The 19,699-nt window shown below is 54.9% G+C and overlaps 3 protein-coding genes across 3 annotated transcripts in view; 1 reads left to right on the forward strand and 2 right to left on the reverse strand.

The window, feature by feature from the left end:
* The window catches only part of Gask1a (golgi associated kinase 1A), a 44,571-nt gene extending 39,492 nt beyond the window's left edge, over window positions 1-5,079 (reverse strand). The window contains exon 1 of the mRNA XM_060385021.1: window positions 3,260-5,079. The gene's annotated coding sequence lies outside the window, so the exon portion shown is untranslated. The remainder of the gene's footprint in view (window positions 1-3,259) is intronic.
* Window positions 5,080-5,297: 218 nt separating this feature from the next.
* On the forward strand, window positions 5,298-7,384 carry LOC110554660 (7-alpha-hydroxycholest-4-en-3-one 12-alpha-hydroxylase). Its single transcript, XM_021647417.2, has one exon. It carries the CDS (start codon window positions 5,443-5,445, stop codon window positions 6,946-6,948), a length of 1,506 nt encoding a protein of 501 aa, XP_021503092.1. The 5' UTR covers window positions 5,298-5,442; the 3' UTR covers window positions 6,949-7,384.
* Window positions 7,385-11,424: 4,040 nt separating this feature from the next.
* On the reverse strand, window positions 11,425-13,843 carry Ackr2 (atypical chemokine receptor 2). Its single transcript, XM_021647424.2, has one exon. The coding sequence runs from the start codon at window positions 13,841-13,843 to the stop codon at window positions 12,704-12,706; it is 1,140 nt and encodes a 379-aa protein (XP_021503099.1). The 3' UTR covers window positions 11,425-12,703.
* Window positions 13,844-19,699: the final 5,856 nt, after the last annotated feature.

The following is a 19,699-nucleotide window of genomic DNA, read 5'->3' on the forward strand; positions in this document are numbered from 1 at the left end:
GCTCAGGCCTCACACAGCAGCGACTCTGTCTCGTCGCTGTGCCTGAGCCTTGGGGAGCAGTCCTTGTTTCTGCCGCCTGCTCTCCATCTATAAATCTGAGTGTCTGCAGCAGCTGGAATGGTGGACTGTGGGATGACGGCTCCCTCCCTGACCGATGCTCCTAGAACGCTTGCCCTGTGTCAGGCGGAGTGCTTGAGGGTACAGTCTGGAAGCCACTGCTTCCTTTAAGGGACTTGCATCTGGCCAGGGAGAAACCACGCTCGCCTTTAATCCCAGCACCCAGGAGCCAGAGGTGGGCAGATCTCCCTGAGTTCCAGACCCCCTGCTGGGTCGCCTCATTCAGCCTCAACGTGAGAGTCTGTGCGAGTCTCTTTGCGTCTTGTTACACCTTGGCTGGTTGGTATCCCCGAGAGACCTGCTCTTTTCTGAGGGGAAATGGAGGCCAGCGGGTGTGGGAGAGAGGTCAAGATGTGTTGTGTGAGAGAAAGGAAAACCACGCGCACACTGAGCTTACTCTGGCAGCGGCTCCTGGTGACTCAGTAGAGTCACTCAGCTGATGACACACTTTTCTTGCAAATCGTGCTTCAGTGAGAACAGCCAAGTTGCATCACAAATCAACAAAACAGCACAGGACTTTTGCCTCTCAATGCCAGTGATCAGGATGGGGGAAGAGTGGACAGAAACTAAGATTCGGGCTGACTTCACACCAGAGAGACCAAGATGGAGCGACAGCTTCATGAGCTTCCAGCATCACTGTGCGGAAAGCAGGAGCTTTTGATCAGGCAGGTTGCAATTCCAGCCGAAGCTTGAACTGTAAGAAGGTACTGCTCGTGCAAGGAGCTGGAAGAATAATATTCCAGACAGAAAGAACAAGTGCAAAGGGCTGAGGGTGAGTGGGTCTGAGCACGTGGGTGGTGAGAGCCTGAGCTCTGCAGCCACAGACTGCTGAGTGCACACGGGACAGTCCCAGGGTGCCAGCATATGACAGCACCGAGACCTACAAAGGCAGGCAAAGCGAGCTGTTGCCTTCTTCTGGAGCTTTGCTCTGTGTCCCAGTAAACAGTCAACAAAGGCGTTACTGTATGCCTACGAGTGTTACACAATACATCATCCTGCTCTCCTGAGGGCTGGCACTGGCGCTGGCCCAGCCGAGGGTGTAGAGGTGGGGACCTTGGGCACTGTCCCTGCAGGGCCTTTCCTGGGCGCAAGCCCAACAGACGCTCCGGTCCTGTGCACTCTGTCATGGTGGGAGAAAGCGTCAGACAGCTATTGGCGGACTCCTGCAGGCTCCCCTTACACTCTGGACGTGTGTCCTCGCTTCACATTTAAATGAAGTCTTACAATTACCTGCCAAGTCCCATAAATCCTCCGTGGGAATCTCTGAAAGGGCAGCCTTGGAGAACCTCCACACAGACTGGTACAAGGACCAGATGAATAAATGCACACAAAGCATTAGCACAACCCCTAGAACATCGAAACGTCTGCAAATAGCAGGGACAACGGGCGGGAGACGGCCAAGAGCGCTGCTGCTCTGCCGAGGACTGAGTGCAGGCCCAGCAGCCATGTTTGCCAGCTCAGGGCCACCTAACTCCAGCGCCAGGAGACCTGACTTCTCTTCTGACCTCCAGGGACACTGTCCTCAGATACAGAAGTACACACTTGTGCAAGCGCGCGCACGCACGCACGCACGCACATACACACTACCATAAAACAGGATGGCCATTGTATTTGTTCTGCTTCTGTTGCTGTGAGGAAGCGCTGCAAGCAAAAGCAACTGGCGAGAGAAAGTGATTTCGACTTGCAGTTCAGAGGGATGACAACGAAGGACAGGAACAGGAGCAGGAGCCTGAGAGCGCATAACTTCAATGAAAGCACAAAGCATAAAGAGTGAGGAGGCAGAGCAAGCCTGTGAACTCTCCAATCCCCAGCACCCCGCTTCCTCCAGCAGGCTGCACCCACTGACCCTCCCGATGTGTCCAGACCCTGAGCCCTCGGAGGGCGCCTCCCGTTCAAGCCAGCACAGCGATGGGATGAGGGGGGACCACACGCAGAGCAGGGACTTAGTGTGGGTCGTGTTAGCTTCCCCTGGGCCCTCCAACGTCTCCAAAGCATGCCCTGAGTTATCTTGGCCTCTTTCTGAAATGAACACTCTGGCCCCTTCATAACGGTATCTCATTGCTTACAAGGAAGACAAAGGAAGCCTCCTGGTGTGAGGCCCAAAGATGTTGAATGGTCTAGTCTCAGTCTTGTCATATGTAGGTGACAGCTTTGCCCAGCTTTGCCTTTTTATGTCCTGTAGTGGCGTCACTGTCTCTTGGCATATGTGACATAGGCTAGGAGGAAGCACAGTCCTTTGGGAGTCTGCAAGCAGAACCCTCGTCTCCACTAACCCAAAAGCTAAAACTGTCTGAAAGCACCTGATCCTACAGCACGGCCTGCTCCTCTGCAGCCTTCTCCTCCTCCTCCTCCTCCTCCTCCTCCTCCTCCTCCTCCTCCTCCTCCTCCTCCTCCTCCTCCTCCTCCTCCTCCTCCTCCTCAGCATCTGATCCCATAGCACAGCCTGCTCCTCTGCAGCCTCCTCCTCCTCCTCCTCCCCCTCCTCCTCCTCCTCCTCCTCCTCCTCAGCATCTGATCCCATAGCACAGCCTGCCCCTTTGCAGCCTCCTTCCTTAGCAATGTTTTCACCAAGGTATTTGAAAAGTCTCTAGGGACATGACCTTTGCTATAAAAACTCTACAAAACCAGGACTACATTGAAATATTTTAAGGCAATCCAAATCTGTGTTCCAGGACCAAGGTCACTCATTTGGCCCCAGAATAAAGTCTGTCGTCCTCTGTGTGTCTTGCGCTGACCCCTGAGCTGAGCCAACGGCTTCTACCTTTAGCGCCCTTTAAAGCAGTGTGGCTTTGTCCTCCGGTCTCCGCTCAGTCACAGGACCAGCGTGGCTCCCGGCACGCACCTCCTCCCACACTCTGTCTGCAGTGTTTAGCAGGGCTGCGCTGTGTGTCTGGGCCTCGGGCTGATCTCTCTCCCCTTCGCCAGATGGTAAAGTCCACAGCTGTGGAGTCTGACTGGCCCTGCCTCAGACCCAGTTACTGGCTTCCCCAGTGATGCAGTCTGACCTGGAGGATGAAACAAACGCTTTTCACCCCAAGTCGCTTTAGTCATGCTGTTTTATTGCAGCTATAGAAATCCTAACACACGCACATACATGCCCCTGCACACGCACACACGTACATGCACGCACACACGTACTCACGCATTTTGACTGGCTAAGTGAGGCCACTCCAGGGGAGAGGGTGCTCCGTGCGCTAAAGCTTCAGGACAAACTGCAGCTTGATGTGTTTGACGTATACTCAGCCCTAAAGCCGGGAGACAGGATAGTCTTAAGTACATTCCATAATTGCAATCATGGAGGACTTCCTGGAGGCAGAACGTGGTGGTTCCTGCCCCTTGCCTGGGAGAACTCCTCCAGGCAGAGGAAGCACAGTCCACACGGCATGAATAGTTTAGGCGTTTCCAGGCAGAGAGAGCCACGTTAACAACAGGAAGTCCGTGTTCTGTAGAACTGGCTGGTTAGACCGTCAGTGGGCTTGGAGGACAGGAGCGTTGCAGGACCACAGCTCCCGTGGACTTGGTTGGCCCTAGGTGGCTGTTGGTGGCCTCCAGTCCTGTCAGGCCCCCGAGCGTCAGCATCTGAGACCAGCTAGAGGACCCCACTAACCCTGCCTGCTGCTTCGTTCAAAACGAGCGTTCTCTGCTCTTTCCCAGAAAGACGACACTAAATGTTACAAGTTGAAGCACAGCGTTTGCGGGCATCCTGAAGCTGTGTTCCCGGGCCCTGGTCCCTCCTATTTCACTCCGGAGCAGAGGCTGGTATTTCTTTTGAAATAAGAGCTGTTTCTACAGCCCGCAGGAGCGATAATGTACCAGCTTTGCCGGGTCTGGGCCGCACGTGTGTTCCCCGAGCCCAAGGCAGGAGGATGCAGCGCCTGCTGCCGCTGGCCCCGCCAAGCTGAGTGTGTGTCCTCTCCCTACAGCCACGCCCGGCTGCAAGCTGCCCACGGGCTGGTGCTCAAGTGCCGCCTGCACCGACAGGGTCAGATCGGGCTGCTGGCCACTGTGAGCCCCTGGCCGGTGAGGCCACGCGGAGGCGGCCGCCGGACCACGCTGCTGGTCATGGTGGCCAGGCTGCGGGGGGGGGGAGGTGGTGCTCGCAGAGCTAGAAGCAAACGTGACCCAGCAAGAGCATCTTTAAAAACCACAGGGAAAGAAATGCCCAGACAAGGACACACAGTTGCCATGGGGCCAGGGGAGGGACCACAGCACACACTGAGAAAGGAGAAGGCTAAGAAAGTTATGGAGAGCGCTAAGCTAAGCCAGACGCTGTCCTGAGTGCTCCTGTGAGCTCTCTCTTCTGCCCCCAAAAGCACCAATAGGACTGTGTTAGTGTGAATAGAGATGCCCCCCCCAGACCCATGTGTTTGAACGCTTGGCCCGTAGGGAGTCGCGCTATCAGGAGGTGTGGCCTTGTTAGAAGGCATGTCCCGTGGTGGCAGGATCTGAGGTTTCCCATGCTCAAGCTAGGCTCATTGGTGTGTTCCCGCAGTCCCCAGCAATGGAGAGGCCAAGACAGAAGGACCCTGGGAGCCCAGTGTCCAGCCAGTGAAGGCAGTCGCTGGCTCCAAGTTCAGGGAGAGTTCCTGCCTCAAATAAATATACAAATAAATTAAGTCACAGGGGCTGGAGAGGGGCCTCACCACTTAAGAGCTTTGACGGAGAACCCAAACTCAGTCCCCAGTGCCCACACCAGGTGGCTCCTGAGCAGGACATCCCGTACCCTCTTTTGGCCACAGGCGTGCCTGAGGTGCACATACATTAAGCAGGCATGTGCATGTAGATAAAATCATCTTAAAGGGGAGAAAGAGGTACATTTTAAAAGTCTTAAAATAGGTGAAGATTTAGCAGAAGATAAGGGTGTCAGGCATGTGCTCCCCCAACACACACAAATACACACTTTAAAAATCAGTTTCAAAGATGAAAGATGTGTACATTAAATTAGTGAATAGATTGATTTGTAAGTGAATAAGAGCGTGAGCAGCCGTAGAGGTGGGCTCAAGGCTAGCACAGAGACAACACGCCAGGCCTGAGTCTGAGAGGTCAGAGCAGCGTGCACACACAGCTGGCACGCACGTGACCACACGCCCAGGCTTCTCTCTTACCTGCTTTCTGGTCTGCCCCTCCTCCGCCCTGACCAGATTTGGCTGTGTCATGTGCTAAACTGGGATAACAATTTCTCTCCGTGTGCCAGCAAACTGGAGTTATTTAACATATCTGCAGCCACAGAACAAGGTCCAAGGCCACGGGTGTTTGCACTGCCGACCCTGAGGGCTACATAAAGCGATCCCAGCACTGCAGAGAGCTCAGCCTGCGGGAGTGGCCATGGTGCTGTGGGCCCCGCTGCTGGGAGCCCTGCTCCTGGGCCTTGTGGGATACCTGTGTCTGTCCATGCTCCTCAGGCGCCGCAGGCCAAGGGAGCCGCCTCTGGACAGGGGTCTTGTGCCCTGGCTGGGCCATGCTCTGGCTTTCCGGAAGGACATGTTTGAGTTCCTGAAGGGCATGCGAGCCAAGCACGGGGACGTGTTCACTGTGCAGCTGGGCGGCCAGTTCTTCACCTTCGTCCTGGACCCCCTCTCCTTCGGCCCCATCATTAAGAACACACAGAAAACTCTAGACTTCGTGAAGTATGCAGAAGTTCTGGTGCTAAAGGTGTTCGGATACCAGGCCTCTAGCCAGGACCACCACATGATTCACTCGGCCAGTACCAAGCACCTGATGGGGCAAGGCTTGGAGAGCCTCAACAAGGCGATGCTGGACAGCCTGTCCTTGGTGATGCTCGGGCCCACAGGCCCGAGTCTTCACGCCCACTGCTGGCATGAAGACGGCCTCTTTCGCTTCTGCTATAGTGTCTTGTTCAAGGCTGGCTTCCTGAGCCTGTTTGGCTACAGTGCGGACAAGCAGCAGGATTTGCGTGAGGCCGATGAGCTGTTCATGAAGTTCAGAAGGTTTGACCTTCTTTTCCCCAGGTTTACCTACTCCCTGCTGGGGCCCCGGGAGTGGAAAGAAGTTGACCAACTGCAACATTTTTTCCACCAGAGACTCTCTGTGGAACAGAACCTGGAGAAGGACGGTGTGAGTAAGTGGCTAGGCTCCATGCTTCAGTTTCTGAGGGAGCAAGGAACAGCTGCCTCCATGCAGAACAAATTCAACTTCATGATGCTCTGGGCCTCCCAGGGGAACACGGGGCCAACCTGTTTCTGGGTGCTCATGTTCCTGTTGAAGCATCAGGATGCCATGAGGGCTGTCCAAGAGGAAGCAGCCCGGGTCCTGGGCGAGGCCAGGCTGGAAGCCAAGCAGTCCTTCACCTTCAAGCTGGATGCCCTGAAGTGCACCCCAGTGCTGGACAGTGTGATGGAAGAGGCCCTGCGCCTGCGAGCCAGCCCCACACTCCTCAGAGAGGTGCAAAAGGACTACGTGCTAGAGACAGCCAGCGGGCAGGAGTACGAGATCCGGCGTGGGGACAAGGTGGCTCTCTTCCCCTACTTGTCAGTGCACATGGACCCTGACATCCACCCCGAGCCCACGGCCTTCATGTACGACCGCTTCCTCAACCCCAATGGCACCCGGAAAGTGGACTTCTACAAGTCAGGCAAGAAGATCCACTACTACTCCATGCCCTGGGGCTCAGGCGTATCCATCTGTCCTGGCAGGTTCTTCGCCCTCAGTGAGATGAAAATCTTTATCCTGCTCATGCTGATGTACTTTGACTTTGAGCTAGTGGACCCTGACACACCTGTGCCCCCCGTTGACCCCAGGCGCTGGGGCTTCGGCACCACGCAGCCCAGCCACGAGGTAGGCTTCCGCTACCGCCTGAAGCCCACGCAGTGAGCTCGGGCCTGACCCGGCGCTGCAGGCCAGAGCAGCACTGAACACCCATCCCTCCGGCTCTGGGACGCTCCTCCGACTCCCTGGCATCCCTGCTCCCTTGCCCTAGATGTCTCATAGGCTTGTCATGCTCCTTGTAAGACGCCCTCCCTCCAGTGGTTTCTGCGTGACCGCCCTCTGGGGATGAGCACCCAGGTGCCAGCTGAGTTTGCGCTGGCACTGCCCCGGGCTCCACTCTTCCTGGAGGACAGCCTGGTTCCCAGGATCAAACAGCACCCTGTGAATTTTGCCTCCTGCCCACTTCACTCAAAGCCCTTACCCCACACGGTGTGAGTTCAGACTCTGGAGATGGTGCTCAGTGGAGTCAAGCCATGCTAGCAACTGTTAACCCCTAGTGTGCCAAAAGCAAAGGATTAAAGTTGAGGCTTGTTCTGTGGTATGTTTCCCTTAGCCCAGAGTTTCCTGACAACTCACACATCAACAATTCCAGAGAGTCTCAGCAGGGGCTTTGCATTCTTGTGGCGCTGGCATCAGACTCTGCGGGGGTTTTGAGTGGTCTAAGCCAGAGTCTGCTGGTTCAGGAGCCAGGCCTGGAGAACTGGCACACTTCTGGAAGCCATCTCAAGGTGCCTCCTCCTGCATCTTTTCCTCACGGTTCCTAGGAAGAGCCCTGGGGTGGTTTTCTCCACCCCCATGCCTTCCATCTCCCTGTGGGATCACCCAGACCCTCAGGTATGCTTGGTCCGTGAAAAACTCAGCATCTGTCCCATACTCAGGGCTTCCTTCCTGACCCCTGTCTCTTGGCTCGGGAACCCTCTTCACTCCTGACCCAGAGCAGACACCAAAACCTCCCTTTCTCCCTCACAATCAGGCCGGGTTCTGTGCACTCAGGCTCCACAAGGCCTCTGAATGGTTGCTTCCTGCTCTCCTCTGCTGCCTGTGGCCTCTGCTGCCTGTTTCCACACACCAGGCCTGACAGCTTCACCCTCTGTTCACAAAGCACCCACTGCCCTTTCCAAAGCATGCCTTTGGCTGCCACCATTCTTCTTGCTGACCCACAGTCACACACCTGTCATTTGAGTGGCTTCATCTCTCCCTGTTTTCGGCCGTGGAGCTGTCCCTAGAGCAGAGGCCCGAGTGCTCAGGGCCAGCTATTCCCAGAAGCCCTCTCTGACTTACATCTTCCCATCTGAGACGAGCGGGGGGGGGGGGCTCCACAGCTTCCCATACATTGTCTATGCACCCTAAGGTATCGTTGCTGTCTTTGCTCTTCCTGCTCCAGGCCCAGACTCAAGCCCTTTGGGGCTCTTGCTTTGGAGGTTCTGAGGGGGGATGGAGGTAAGAGAGGCAGGAATGAAGAAAGGGACACAGCACTTCTGGGCTAGGCCAGTGTGCCCAGCTGTACCCTTGAGTCTCCATCAGAGTATGATGACCTGTCCCCTCCCTCTGCCTGCCAACTCTCTAAATGTGCATCACACGGTAGAAGCTTGGCCACCAGCCTTGACAGGTTTACTCTGCCCTCCCTGACCTCAGCGTCCTGGTACAGGAAACACAGGGGTCCTGGCTGGGAGGATGGGCCGCCTGGTGGTATGCCTGGCTGGCGCTAAGACAGGTTGGGAACAAGTGTGGGGAAGGTGTGATAGGGTCAGGCTTGTGCGTGGTGGACCCAGATGCCGGGTTCTGTGCCCCAACATCAGGAGGCAGCCTGGACACGGGCCCTGTGTTGACTAATATGCTGTAAAGAGTACTCCCCAAAGATCCCTGATTGGTTAATAAAAGGCTGGAGCCTACGACTGAGCAGAGAGGGGTGGAGTGAGGTGTCTCAGCAGGGACCATGAAGGGAAGAAGGAAGATGGGAAGAAGTGGGTAGACAAGATGGACCACGAGCACTTGGCAAACAGAGGTTGTGCTATGGCTGTTAGTGTTGGTCTGACAGAGTGTAGACAGCTTGCACACACGTGTGACGGAGTTTGTGGATAGACCGGCCCTCACTGTGGGCTGATGGACAGGGGTAGGAAGGAATAAAGTGAGGAGTGAGCTGAGCAGCCGTGTCCATGTCTCTGCTTCCTGATGACAGATGCGGTGTGACCAGCACCTCACGCTCTCCCGCCATGATGGCCTGTACCCTAAAGCTAGCAGCCGCTTCTTCTCTAAGTGGTCTCAGCGAGAAAATTAGCTCACACACACACACTCACACACCTCACCCCCCCCTCCAAGTGCTCAGTGAGCCTCTGCTCCACTCCAAGCACCAGCAGCAGCATGGAGATGTCCCATGTGGCCATCTCTGCTCTCCGGGAACTGGGCATCCACCACCCCACTTCACTTAGCTAAAGTCTCCTTTCCTGTGTGCCATGCTTTGTACCTCATTGTGCAAGACAAGGGCTGTGAGGTCTGAGCAGGCTGAGAGGGTCTGTGAGCTTCAGAAGCTCAGGGGAAACACAAGCCTTGGGCCCGAGGCTCCCTGGAGAAGGCTCTCTGTAGACGGTCTGAAAGGCCGGGAAGATGGCAGTGTGTGCTGGTCGGCAGGGAGCACCTACGGGGCAGGGACCTCGCCCACTGGGTAAGGGGGTGCTGCAGGGCATCAGGTCCCGCCCACTGGGTAAGAGGGGGGTGCTGCAGGGCGTCAGGTCTCGCCCACTGGGTAAGGGGGTGCTGCTGGGCGTCAGGTCCTGCCCACTGGGCAAGAGGGGGGGCTGCTGGGCGTCAGGCTCAAGCCACCCTGGGGAGAGGACTGGGATGAGCACCAGCTGAGCCTCAGTGGCAGGGATCACCCATCGCCCACCGTCCGCTCACTCACCCCTCCTTCCCCGTCTCACTTGCCTCACACCCTCTCCTTGCTATTGTCATGCCTCTATCCCAACACTTTCCAGACACTTCAGCCCACTGGCTGCCTGGGTCATGTGTCCATCTCAAAATGAGTCACTGTGGCCTTGAAAACATCAGATTGTGCTTCAGCACATGCATTAATCAGCTTCATCACAACAAATCACCGAGGCCATTAATGTTAAATAGGAAAGGGTTATCTTGCCTCAGGTTTGGGAGCCTGCAGCCCAAGACATGCTGCTCTGAGTTGCTGGTGGTTGTGCTGGGTGGCCGTGGCGGGGAGGGAGCACACTCATAAGCCACTAAGGGAGAGAATGGAGAAGGAAAAGAGGCTGAAGTCCCATCGTCCCCTTTAAGGGCACACTCCAGTGACCTAACGGCCTGCTGTGGTGGGTCCAGCGCCACCCAGCAGCAACACCCGGGACCCGAGGGCACTGACCCGACCCTCGCAGTCTAGGAATGTGTTGTGCTCAGCCCCCGTCCAGAGCACAGGGCAGGCCACTAACAGGAACGGCTCCTGAGATGAGTGAGGACACGCCAGCGCAGAACTAAGCTGTATTCCAGGGGCAGCGGGACAGCCCCGAGGGTGGGGGGTGCAGAGAGCCTCAAGAAGTGCTGGGTATTGGGAAAGTGTCCACCGAGGGCTGAGGGTTCTCAGTCAGTGAAGCACATGCCACACAAAACCCAGGACCCCAGGGAGGAGGACCCCAGGGAAGAGCAGGAAATGGGCCACAGGCAGGTGTGATCTCAGTGCTGAGTGGGAGACAGGACCGCCAGCCTCGGCTGCTCCATGAGGTCAAAGCCAGGAGAGACCTCTCTCAAAAACAAAGGCGGTGACACCTTGGAAACGGCACCTGCGCCTGTGCTCTGATTTCTACACACTGGTATGTGGGTACATACACACTCACAAACATCTGCGCACATGCACGCGCGCACACACATGCAAATGTGGACACCTACACAAAGGCCTGGACTCTGTGCCAAACACAGCTTACTGTTGTGTCTGTGATCTCATCCTGTGGAGACTGACAAGCGTCTCTGTGACTGGTTACACAATGCTTGGGCCAAACCCACCTGTGGTGCCCTCCTCTCCCTGCCCCCTCCCCTCTCTCCTTTTCCCTCTCCCCTCTCCCTCCGCCTCCCCTCTTCCTTCTCCCCCCTCCTCTCCCCTCCCCCCTCTTCTCCCTCCCCTCTTCCCCCTCCCTTCTCCCCCTCCTTTCTTCCTCCTCCCTTCTCCCCCTCCCCTCTCCCCCTTTCCTCCCTATTCCCCTCTCCAGCTTTCAAGTGTGCTCTCTTTTGTCTTAGTTTCCACAAATCAGAGGAGACAGGAGGTACCACCTAAGTCTGACTCACTGGCTTCAGTGACCCAGAACTCAAGCCACTTCCCAGACCCTCCTTTCTCTCCTCCTCCTCTCCGTCGAGGCTGTGTCACTCTGGTGCGTATGGCGTGTGAGGCACACTGTTCATCAGCTGATGGACGGCTGTGCCCTTCCTGGCTGGTGGTGATGACACATAGTGTGGTCGCTGGAGCTTCTGGCTCTGCTGCTCTCGTTGCTTCTTTGGGGACTGCTTTGGTCTGCTGGGGCGAAACCATTTGCGCTTCCGTGACAGACATGAGCGCGGTGTTTTCCTGTATTTACTGAGCATCTCTTCTGCTTTTGAAATGTTGGTTCCCTTTACCCACCCGTTTTTGTTTTTTTTTTTTTTTAATTGGATATTTGAGTTTATCAACCTTTTGTTCCCTGTTCAGACCAGATATTGGCCCTGTTAGGTGCCAGCTGCCCGGATGGTCTGCAGGCTGTCTCCTTGCCATGAATACTGTCCCTGTGCCACGGAGCATGCCACTTCGTGCAGTCCCCGTCTCCCCAGGGCTATTGGCGCTCTGCTCACACAGTCTCTGCCTCTGCGGTGCCTTTAGCTGTTTCCGGAGTGTTCTTCCCTCGTGGATTCAGAGCTCTGGGTCATGCATTAGTCTCTGAGCCATTGTTAGCTGCTCTTTGTACCGATGGCAGACAGAGATCTTCTACATGTGGCTACCCAGTGTTCCCAGCAGAATGCGTTCAGGGGTTGCCTTCCCCACAGAATGTGTTTTACAACGTTTAGGGAAAACTTGAACCTGACGGCCAGACCCCAGGAAAGACTGGAGGTCGCAAGGTTAGAGCCGCACTGGGCTGCCCTGCCTTCCTGCCGCTGTGCCCTTCTGGGCTGCCTGTCAGCTGCAGCGCCTCCGGTGCCTTCAGACCACAGACTCTGGACTGCTGTCCAGGGCAGGGAGGTGGACTCCCCCTGAGCTACAGAGAAAGGGGCCCTGGTGGGTGGACAGAACTCGGCACGCACAGGCACTGAAAGCCTTGCTCTGCAGCTCCCCTGTGTGGACCAGACTTAGGCAGCCACCAGGGAGTGTGACAGACAGAAACCTTGCACTGAGTGAAGGCGGTAAGTGTAGACGGTCATCGATTGTGTGGACAGGGCAGTGAGCAGGGTGGGCGTGGGGCCCCTCCCTCACCAGCAGGGTGAGACGGGAACCAAGACCCCCAGAAGTGAAGGAATGAGCCAAAGTCTTCACAAGGGCAGGTCTTGAGAAGGAAGATGCCCAGGGAGATGACAGCACTGAGCTCCTCCTAGGAATGAACATGAAGAGCTCCAGAAACACAAGAAGCCAGTGTGCCCTGAACCCAGGGGCCAGGAGGGGGGCAAAGGAGATGAGGTCACAGACTGACCAAATGGCCCCTACAGGGATGAAAATCAAGAGTGGGATGACCTCACTGGCTGCTGGGGCCCAGGAAGCCGCAGACGCACAGGTGATGGAAGCAGATGGAGGGGGAGGCAGTGGTGAGCAGGGATGGCAGGCACCGAGAACCACAGGCCAGGCAGCACGGCCATGCTCCATCAGAGAGCATGGTGCCAGTCCCAGACTGTGGCACGGACACTTGGCCTAACTGTTGCCCACACCGGCCTTTCTAAGGGACTCATCAGCCTGCCTTTCCCCAAGATCACTCATGCTGACCATGTCTTCCTGGGCAGTGACCCTGCTGCTCTCAGAACAGCTAGACGGAGGGGCCTGGGCAGTGCCGGGTTCCCGGTGCCATCTCAGCACCGCGGCCAGGAGAGCTTTCAGACGCTGGCGGAAGCGACGGCTGCAGAGGCAGTACAGGCCGGGGGTGAAGCAGCAGTGGAGGAAGGCCAGGCTTTCCGTCACCTGCAGTGTGTAGTCCAGGCGGTGGCTGACCTCGCAGCTCCCGAAGAGATGCAAGTCCATGAGCGAGTGCAGAAACATGGTGAGATTGTATGGGAACCACAGCAGGAAGAATGCCACCACCAGAGCTGCGGACGTCCTCAGAGCCCGGCCCTGGCCTGGCGGCCTCAGCCTGACCAGGACACAACCAATGCGGCTGTAAAAGAAGACCATGGCCAGGAGCGGGAGGAGGAAGCCCAGAAGGTTCTGCTGGAAGCGCATGTAGAGCTTCCAAACGGTTGCATGCCCACCAAAATCCGCGTAGCAGTGCCACACACCGTCCGTGGTCTGGTGGACCTGCACGAAGACCGCTTCAGGAACAGAGATGGCCAGGGCCACGGTCCATACTGCGGCAATGAGAAGCAGGTTCCTGACCCGGGTCTGCGGTCTGCGGAGGGGCTGCACGTGGACAATATCCAAGTATTTGTCCAGGCTCATGCAGGTGATGAAGAAGATTCCACAGTAAAAATTAATAGTGTAGATGATGCTCACCACCTTGCACAAAAAACTGCCAAAAACCCAGTGCCAGACCACAGAGATGGCCCAGAAGGGCATTGTCACTACAAACAGGAGGTTGGAGATGGCCAGGTTCAGCAGGTAAAGCTCAGTTGCCCGTCTTCGGGGCCCCCAGTGGAGCAACAGCCCCAGAAGAAGGAGGTTCCCAGCCAGGCCCAGCACAAACAGCAGGCTGTAGACGGCAGGCAGGAAGACTCTGGCAAAGGCCACGACCTCGTCCTTCCTGCACACCAATATGGTCCCATCGTCCGAGTAGTCATAGTCGTAGACGGAGCTGCTATTCTCAGATGTGGAGAGAGGCAGCGGGGAGCCGGCCGTGGGCATGTCTGAAGCTCTGCAGAGGACCAAAGCCACAGTGAGGGCCTGCAAGGTGGGCAGAGCCGCGTGCCAGCATCCCCAGTACCCACACAAAGCTAGAAGCATCAGGCACATCCATAACCCAGAACTCCTCCAAGGCAGAGGCAGAGACCAAAACACCAGCAGCTCCCAAGTCAGCTGGCCTGTGCCAGCAAAGAAGAGACTGAGGCATGAGCTTGTCCTCTGACATCCACACGTATGTTCCCATGCTCTCTCACACACATGCAAACACACACGTAAACACACACACACACACCAATTAAAGAAAGAGACCTAAACCATGAAAGAGCCAAAACAACTCCTCCATCCTTAAGCTGAGACCTTTCTTGACGCTGTGACTGAACCCCTGAAGAGCCTGAGGTAATGTCCTCAGTGCACACAGTACAAGCTGAGGTAACGGGCAGATAGATTCCACATCCTTGCAGGAGCAAGGTCTGACCTGGGCTGTCACCTCTCCAGGATTTTTAGCATGTGGACTCACGTTTGCCAACATGTAGTCATGGAATATGGGTTTCAGTGGCCTGTAGGCTGGCACAGCTGGCATGTATCTAGCCTGGAAGTTTCTAGTACATGTGCCCAGGAGCATAGCTAATGTCCAAGCCAAATCTATTCCCATGATGCCTCTGATAGAGAGCAGGCCGGATCCCACCCAGGAAGTGACAGCCTTTAGTTTTATTCAACAAGTTTCCATGCGCAATAACTGAGCAATGTTGGTCTATATTAGTCTTCTAAGCTAACGTGGCTACCTCCCAGCCAACCCTCAAGATACTTGCATTTTAGGGCTTTCTTGTTCTGGCTGTTTTCTTATGTTGTCTCATGAACCTCTCCTCGAGGCTGAATGCTTCTTTATCCCTCCCCTTGCCGGAAACAGAAGTGCAGCTCTATTCTCTCTTCTGCTCGGTTTCTGGATGGTCAGCTTTATTGACAAAGCAGAGAATAAATGGAGAGCAATGTTTCCACAAACCTGAGACAGGAGATTCTGAGAATAAGCATTACCATGCCATGTCCAGATTGCAACCAGATATGGGGGCAGAGAAATCAGCATTTGACTAATACAAGGGTAATTACATTACGCCAGCAGCCACATTCTCAGTGAGATGCTGAGCTCAGAACTAGAACAGAATCAAGTCAGTCCAGCGCCTTCAGGCTTGGCCCCCAGAAACCATCTGTCTCCTCTGGACCAAAGAAATGAATGGCATGAGGCAGAGGCAGGCAGAAGCAGCAAGTTCAAAGCAAGTCTGGCCTATACAGGTCAGTTCCAGGATGCCCAGGGCCACACAGGGTTTGGTTTAAAAACAAAAACATTTTCAAAATATTGGCAGTATCTGCCAACTGACTGCTGTTTTCTCTGCTCCCCTCTCTACTGTGACAGGGCAAGACAGAGCAGGCGGTTCCTCCATCTTGTACTCTTGCTGAAGCCATTTCAGGTTTGACTAGAATTTGATTTCCTTGAAGGAGAATCTCATGGAAAATTATCCAACCTTCTTCTAAAAGCCTGGGGTCAACATACCCAGCTAGCTTGTTAAATTTTTGCTTATGCAGAAGCTCCTTCCCCTCCCAAGCCAATCGCTTATCTCAGCTTCTGCTAAACTGCTTGCTTGCATGAAGCCCCTCTCCCCGACCCTGCCCCTGCAGCTACCAAGTGGGAAGCCAGAATGTGGGTTTTGCTTTCATAAACCCCTTGTTCTGGGCATCCAGTGCTACACTTATGTCCCGGATGCCTGAGTGTGGTCCCAGCCAGCTGAAACAGACTTTCGATTAGCTATAAACTGAATCTGAGTGCTCTTATCTGGAGGGACCCTTACACCATCGCAGAGCGAGCCCCCAATTATGCAACTCCTCAGCAGACTTGCATCTTTGCATCACTCTCCCCCACACGTGGCGTCTTGAATGACATCTCCCGACCAATGAGTGCAATTGGATGCCCATGGGGACCCTGATCTGTGGCTGTCCTGGGCTCGTTAGTTTCCAGGCCCAAGAGCCTTCAGAGCTGTAGCTGGGATTCCCTCTTTGCATGCCTAGAAATGCAGGTGTCATCTTTGATCAAATCCCCTGAGGGTAATGGTATTTAAAGCTTGGAAAGAGTGTGGATTTCTCGACTGTGGTGTTTGTGGGGTAGCCATTAGCCTCTGGCCTTGGTTGCACTCTGACTGTTAATTGCAAATTTGTTTGTCATTTTCTCTGCTCCCTTTCCAGTTCTCTTGCTGTTTTGACTTTCCTTTCTTTTCAGAATTCTTTCTCCTTATTGCCCTGAATCCTCTCTTGTGGGAAGGGTGCTTCTCCCTGCTTTGATGAGAATCTGTCCTCAAGCTTTTAAAAATATACAAAGCCCGCACACTCACCTACAGTCTCTGCACCGTGCTATAGCCCTGGCTCCTCCTCTGCACTGCTTCCTCGCCCCATCCATCAGCCTCTCCCACACCCTCTGCAGCTGCTCATCTCTCAGCCCGCGTGAGACCTGCATTTTAGGGTGCCCATGCACAGGCATCTAGTGGTTCTGCTCTCATTTTTAGAATGTGCGTGCTGCTTGCCACGGTAGCGGGCTAAGCTCAAAGTGTCGGTGGCTACATGCCTTTACGCCCCTCAAGCAGAGCATGGGCGCCTTCTTCTGTGCATCCCGACCAATGGGGGTTTGCTGTTGTTGTCTTCGTTTAGTTTGGTTTGGTTTTGAAACCAATCCTCAGCTGGGTAGCCCTGGCTGGCCTAGAGCTCGCTCTGTAGACCAGGCTTGCTTTGAACCCGCTCTTGTCCCTCCTTTTTGTCTGTTTGATGTTAGCACTTCTTACTGGAGGGGAGCGATTCCACATGGCGGTGGGATTTGCATCTCCCTGGCTGCTGAGGCTAACTCTGGGGGCATGGTAGGGTTATTGTTGACTGCTGTGTCAGCATCTTTGCCCTCTTGTTTTTGCTTGTTTTGCTCCCTGTGCTCTGATTATTCTGACTTTGAACTTGCTGTGTGGCGGAGGGTGACCAGGTCCCCCGCCTGCATTCCCAAGCACTGAGACTGCAGACATGTGCTATTATGCCCAGCTAATCATTTACTCGTTTTAAAATCAGATGGCTTGGTGGGGTAATGGCTTAGGGTCCTTATATACTCCTGGTATTAACCCCCTGTCAGATGAATAATACCCTGGGGGATCCCTGGAGGATTCTGATGAGTCTCCCCTCTGCCATGGTTGGTTCATACAATCCTATCCCGCCTGTGCTTTTGATGTCTTATCTAGAAAGCCTGCACCCATACCTATGCACTGCCATGTACTGAAGCATGGAAATAGCATGAACCATAGCACGGATGAGGGAACTTAAAAGTGTGCTCAATCCTATACTGAGTCACAGAGAGAGAGAAAGAGAGAGACAGAGAGAGAAAGAGAGAGACAGAGAGACAGAGAAAGAAAGGAGAGAGAGACAGAGACAGAGACAGCAAGAGAGAGAAGAGAGAGAAAGAAGGGGGCAGGGAGACAGAAGAGGGGAGATGAGAGGGTGATGTGCCTGACATCTGTGAGCATCGCTGGTCACTGGCTGGTGCGTCCTGGCTGGCTAAGTGTGCGTCGGTTTCCTACTGCCTGCCCCATGTTGTCTCTCAGAGCTGCTCCTTTAGCCAAAGAGGACGCCCTTCTCTTCGGTCAGAGCTGTAGGACTAATGCCACTCCCCCGTTGGAACGCGAGACTAGGGGCCTTTATGTGCAGCACATTGTGCTGTTCCCCAGAGGGGAGGAGAGAGCAACCAGTGGGGAGGGGCTGTGGTGCTAATAGGCCAGAAGATGCAAAATACACACCTGCTCCACCTGAGCATCGGCCTCCTGGTTCTCCAGCTAGTCCAGTTCGCACTCATGTTTGTTTATGGCCTAGTCTCTCCTGCCTCACCTCCAGGACTGGATTGCCACCATGTGCTGCTGTGATTCTGCTTTGTAAGGGGCTGTGTAGCATGGTTTTTCCTTTTCACATTCGTTGATTGCTTTCCCTAGTTCTTTCCAGCAGAAGGATTGTTTTCATCCTCTAAGAAGAATTGTGAAGGAGCTGCTGGCTTACGAGGCCCACAGAGGGCTTTGAGCATATACGAGGCTGGATAAAATAAAATGGTCCAGGAGCGTCACCCCTTCCACGGGGCCTGGAGAACTCAGCCTCGGCCTCTGCCCTGCCTTAGGGCTCCTGTCTAATAGTATGGGGACCAGATGTTGGGAAGTCATACACAAATCCGGGAAATTCTCTCTAGGACCCAGCTCCTCTCAGGCCAGCCTTGCTGGGTCCCTGCTCCGGTCCTGTGCACATGGCCTCTCCTGACCCCAGGCACCTCCCATTCCCGGGCTGGTGTCAGGAGCTGAGCTGAGGAGGGGTCCAGGTGAGGGAACCCTGCTGAGGCTCAGGGCTTGTCAGAGAGCAGATAACTGCATCCAGCTGCTCTCTGCACCTCCAGCCCTGGCCTTGATCTTGACCTGATTTCTCAAAGTCCCTGACTTTTGCTTTAGCAAATATGCAACCTCACAGATGCTTAGATCAAAGTTAGGGTCAGAAGCTTCAGTCTGGTCCAAGCCACTTCTGAAGGTCTCCCTTCCCCCACACTCTGGGATGTTCTCCAGGGCTCTGAAGCAACCGGCCTTGAAACACTTTGATCAACAGGACCCAGATGACTCTGCAACTATGTTTCTGTGCACACGGATGGATGGCACATACCTGCCTGGCCGTGGGGCAGTCCTGGAACTGGTGAGGGGGCTGTAAGCTCCTGCCATTTTCACTTTCCTTGCGTTCATTTGACTTTTCTGTTAAAACCTTGAGAGGAATGAGCTGTGCACACCTTAGTGTGAGTTTGCAGGTGGTGAAGATGGCTCTGCAGGGGAGCTTTTGGGGACCCAGAGGGCTGCCAAGGTCAACCTCAGCTGAGCTTCCCTCTCCCAAGCCTAGGCTGTGGTGGTGCCCGTCTCCAGTCCCTGAACTCGGGTGTTTAAATAGGAGGGTCAGAAGTTTAGGATCATCTTCAGTTACACAGCAAGTTCAAGATGAGATGAGGGTACATTAGAACCCATCACAAATAAAGTAAAGTAGAATAAAATAAAACCTAAGAAGACCAAAATTAATCAAACAAGCAACACCCATAGTTCTATCCCTGTGGCACGTGGCCTTGTGGGCATTGCCACGTGAGCGTACTGTCAGGGAAACGTGGCTTTGTGGGCCATGCCATGTGACCTGAGCTCGCCTGGAACTACCCCACTGGATGCTCAAAGGCGTTTACGGAGACTTCCATGTTCCAGATGGCGAAGAAGGCATGATGAGTTAACACCCAGTTCCTGTAGCCTTGGAGGAGCTGGATGGAGTGAAAACTCCAGGGCAAAATGCTGTCCCTCGGCCCGAGGTTCCCTTCCACCACCTTAAATCTGAAAGACCTGGCTCCCATGGCAGAGCTTCTGCCTGAGCAGCTTAGGCCAGAGAAGGCTGAGGAGCCTGGATCGGGCCCCGTGGGTGTGCAGCTGGCACATGAACTTGGCAGGCAGTCTGTGAGCTTTTGTGCAGTGACCAAAACTGCAGTCCGTGACAAGAGACACCAAGCATGTGGCAGAGGCCACAGTGGGCACTTCCCCACACTTGGAGACCCCCACACTCAACTCAAATTGTCTGTTGGACCTTCATCCCCATCACAGGCTCAAATCCCAGTGCTGCTGACGGGCGCCCCTCCTTCGCCCACTGCCCCCAGCCAAGAGCTCCTAAGGACGAGGTCAGGCAGGTAGGTCTCCCAAGAGGCTGACCTCTGTCCATCCTAGCAGCGAGTCCTGCAGGTTATGCAAGCCATGAATGTGCAAACTGTTCAAACAAACCAGATGAACCTGACCT

Source organism: Meriones unguiculatus, chromosome 6 (genome assembly GCF_030254825.1).
Source record: "Meriones unguiculatus strain TT.TT164.6M chromosome 6, Bangor_MerUng_6.1, whole genome shotgun sequence".
NCBI lineage: Eukaryota > Metazoa > Chordata > Mammalia > Rodentia > Muridae > Meriones > Meriones unguiculatus.

Coding starts and splice junctions, on each gene's coding strand:
- Ackr2 (XM_021647424.2), bottom strand. CDS start 13,843: ATGCCCACGGCCGGCTCCCCGCTGCCTCTCTCCACATCTGAGAATAGC.
- LOC110554660 (XM_021647417.2), top strand. CDS start 5,443: ATGGTGCTGTGGGCCCCGCTGCTGGGAGCCCTGCTCCTGGGCCTTGTG.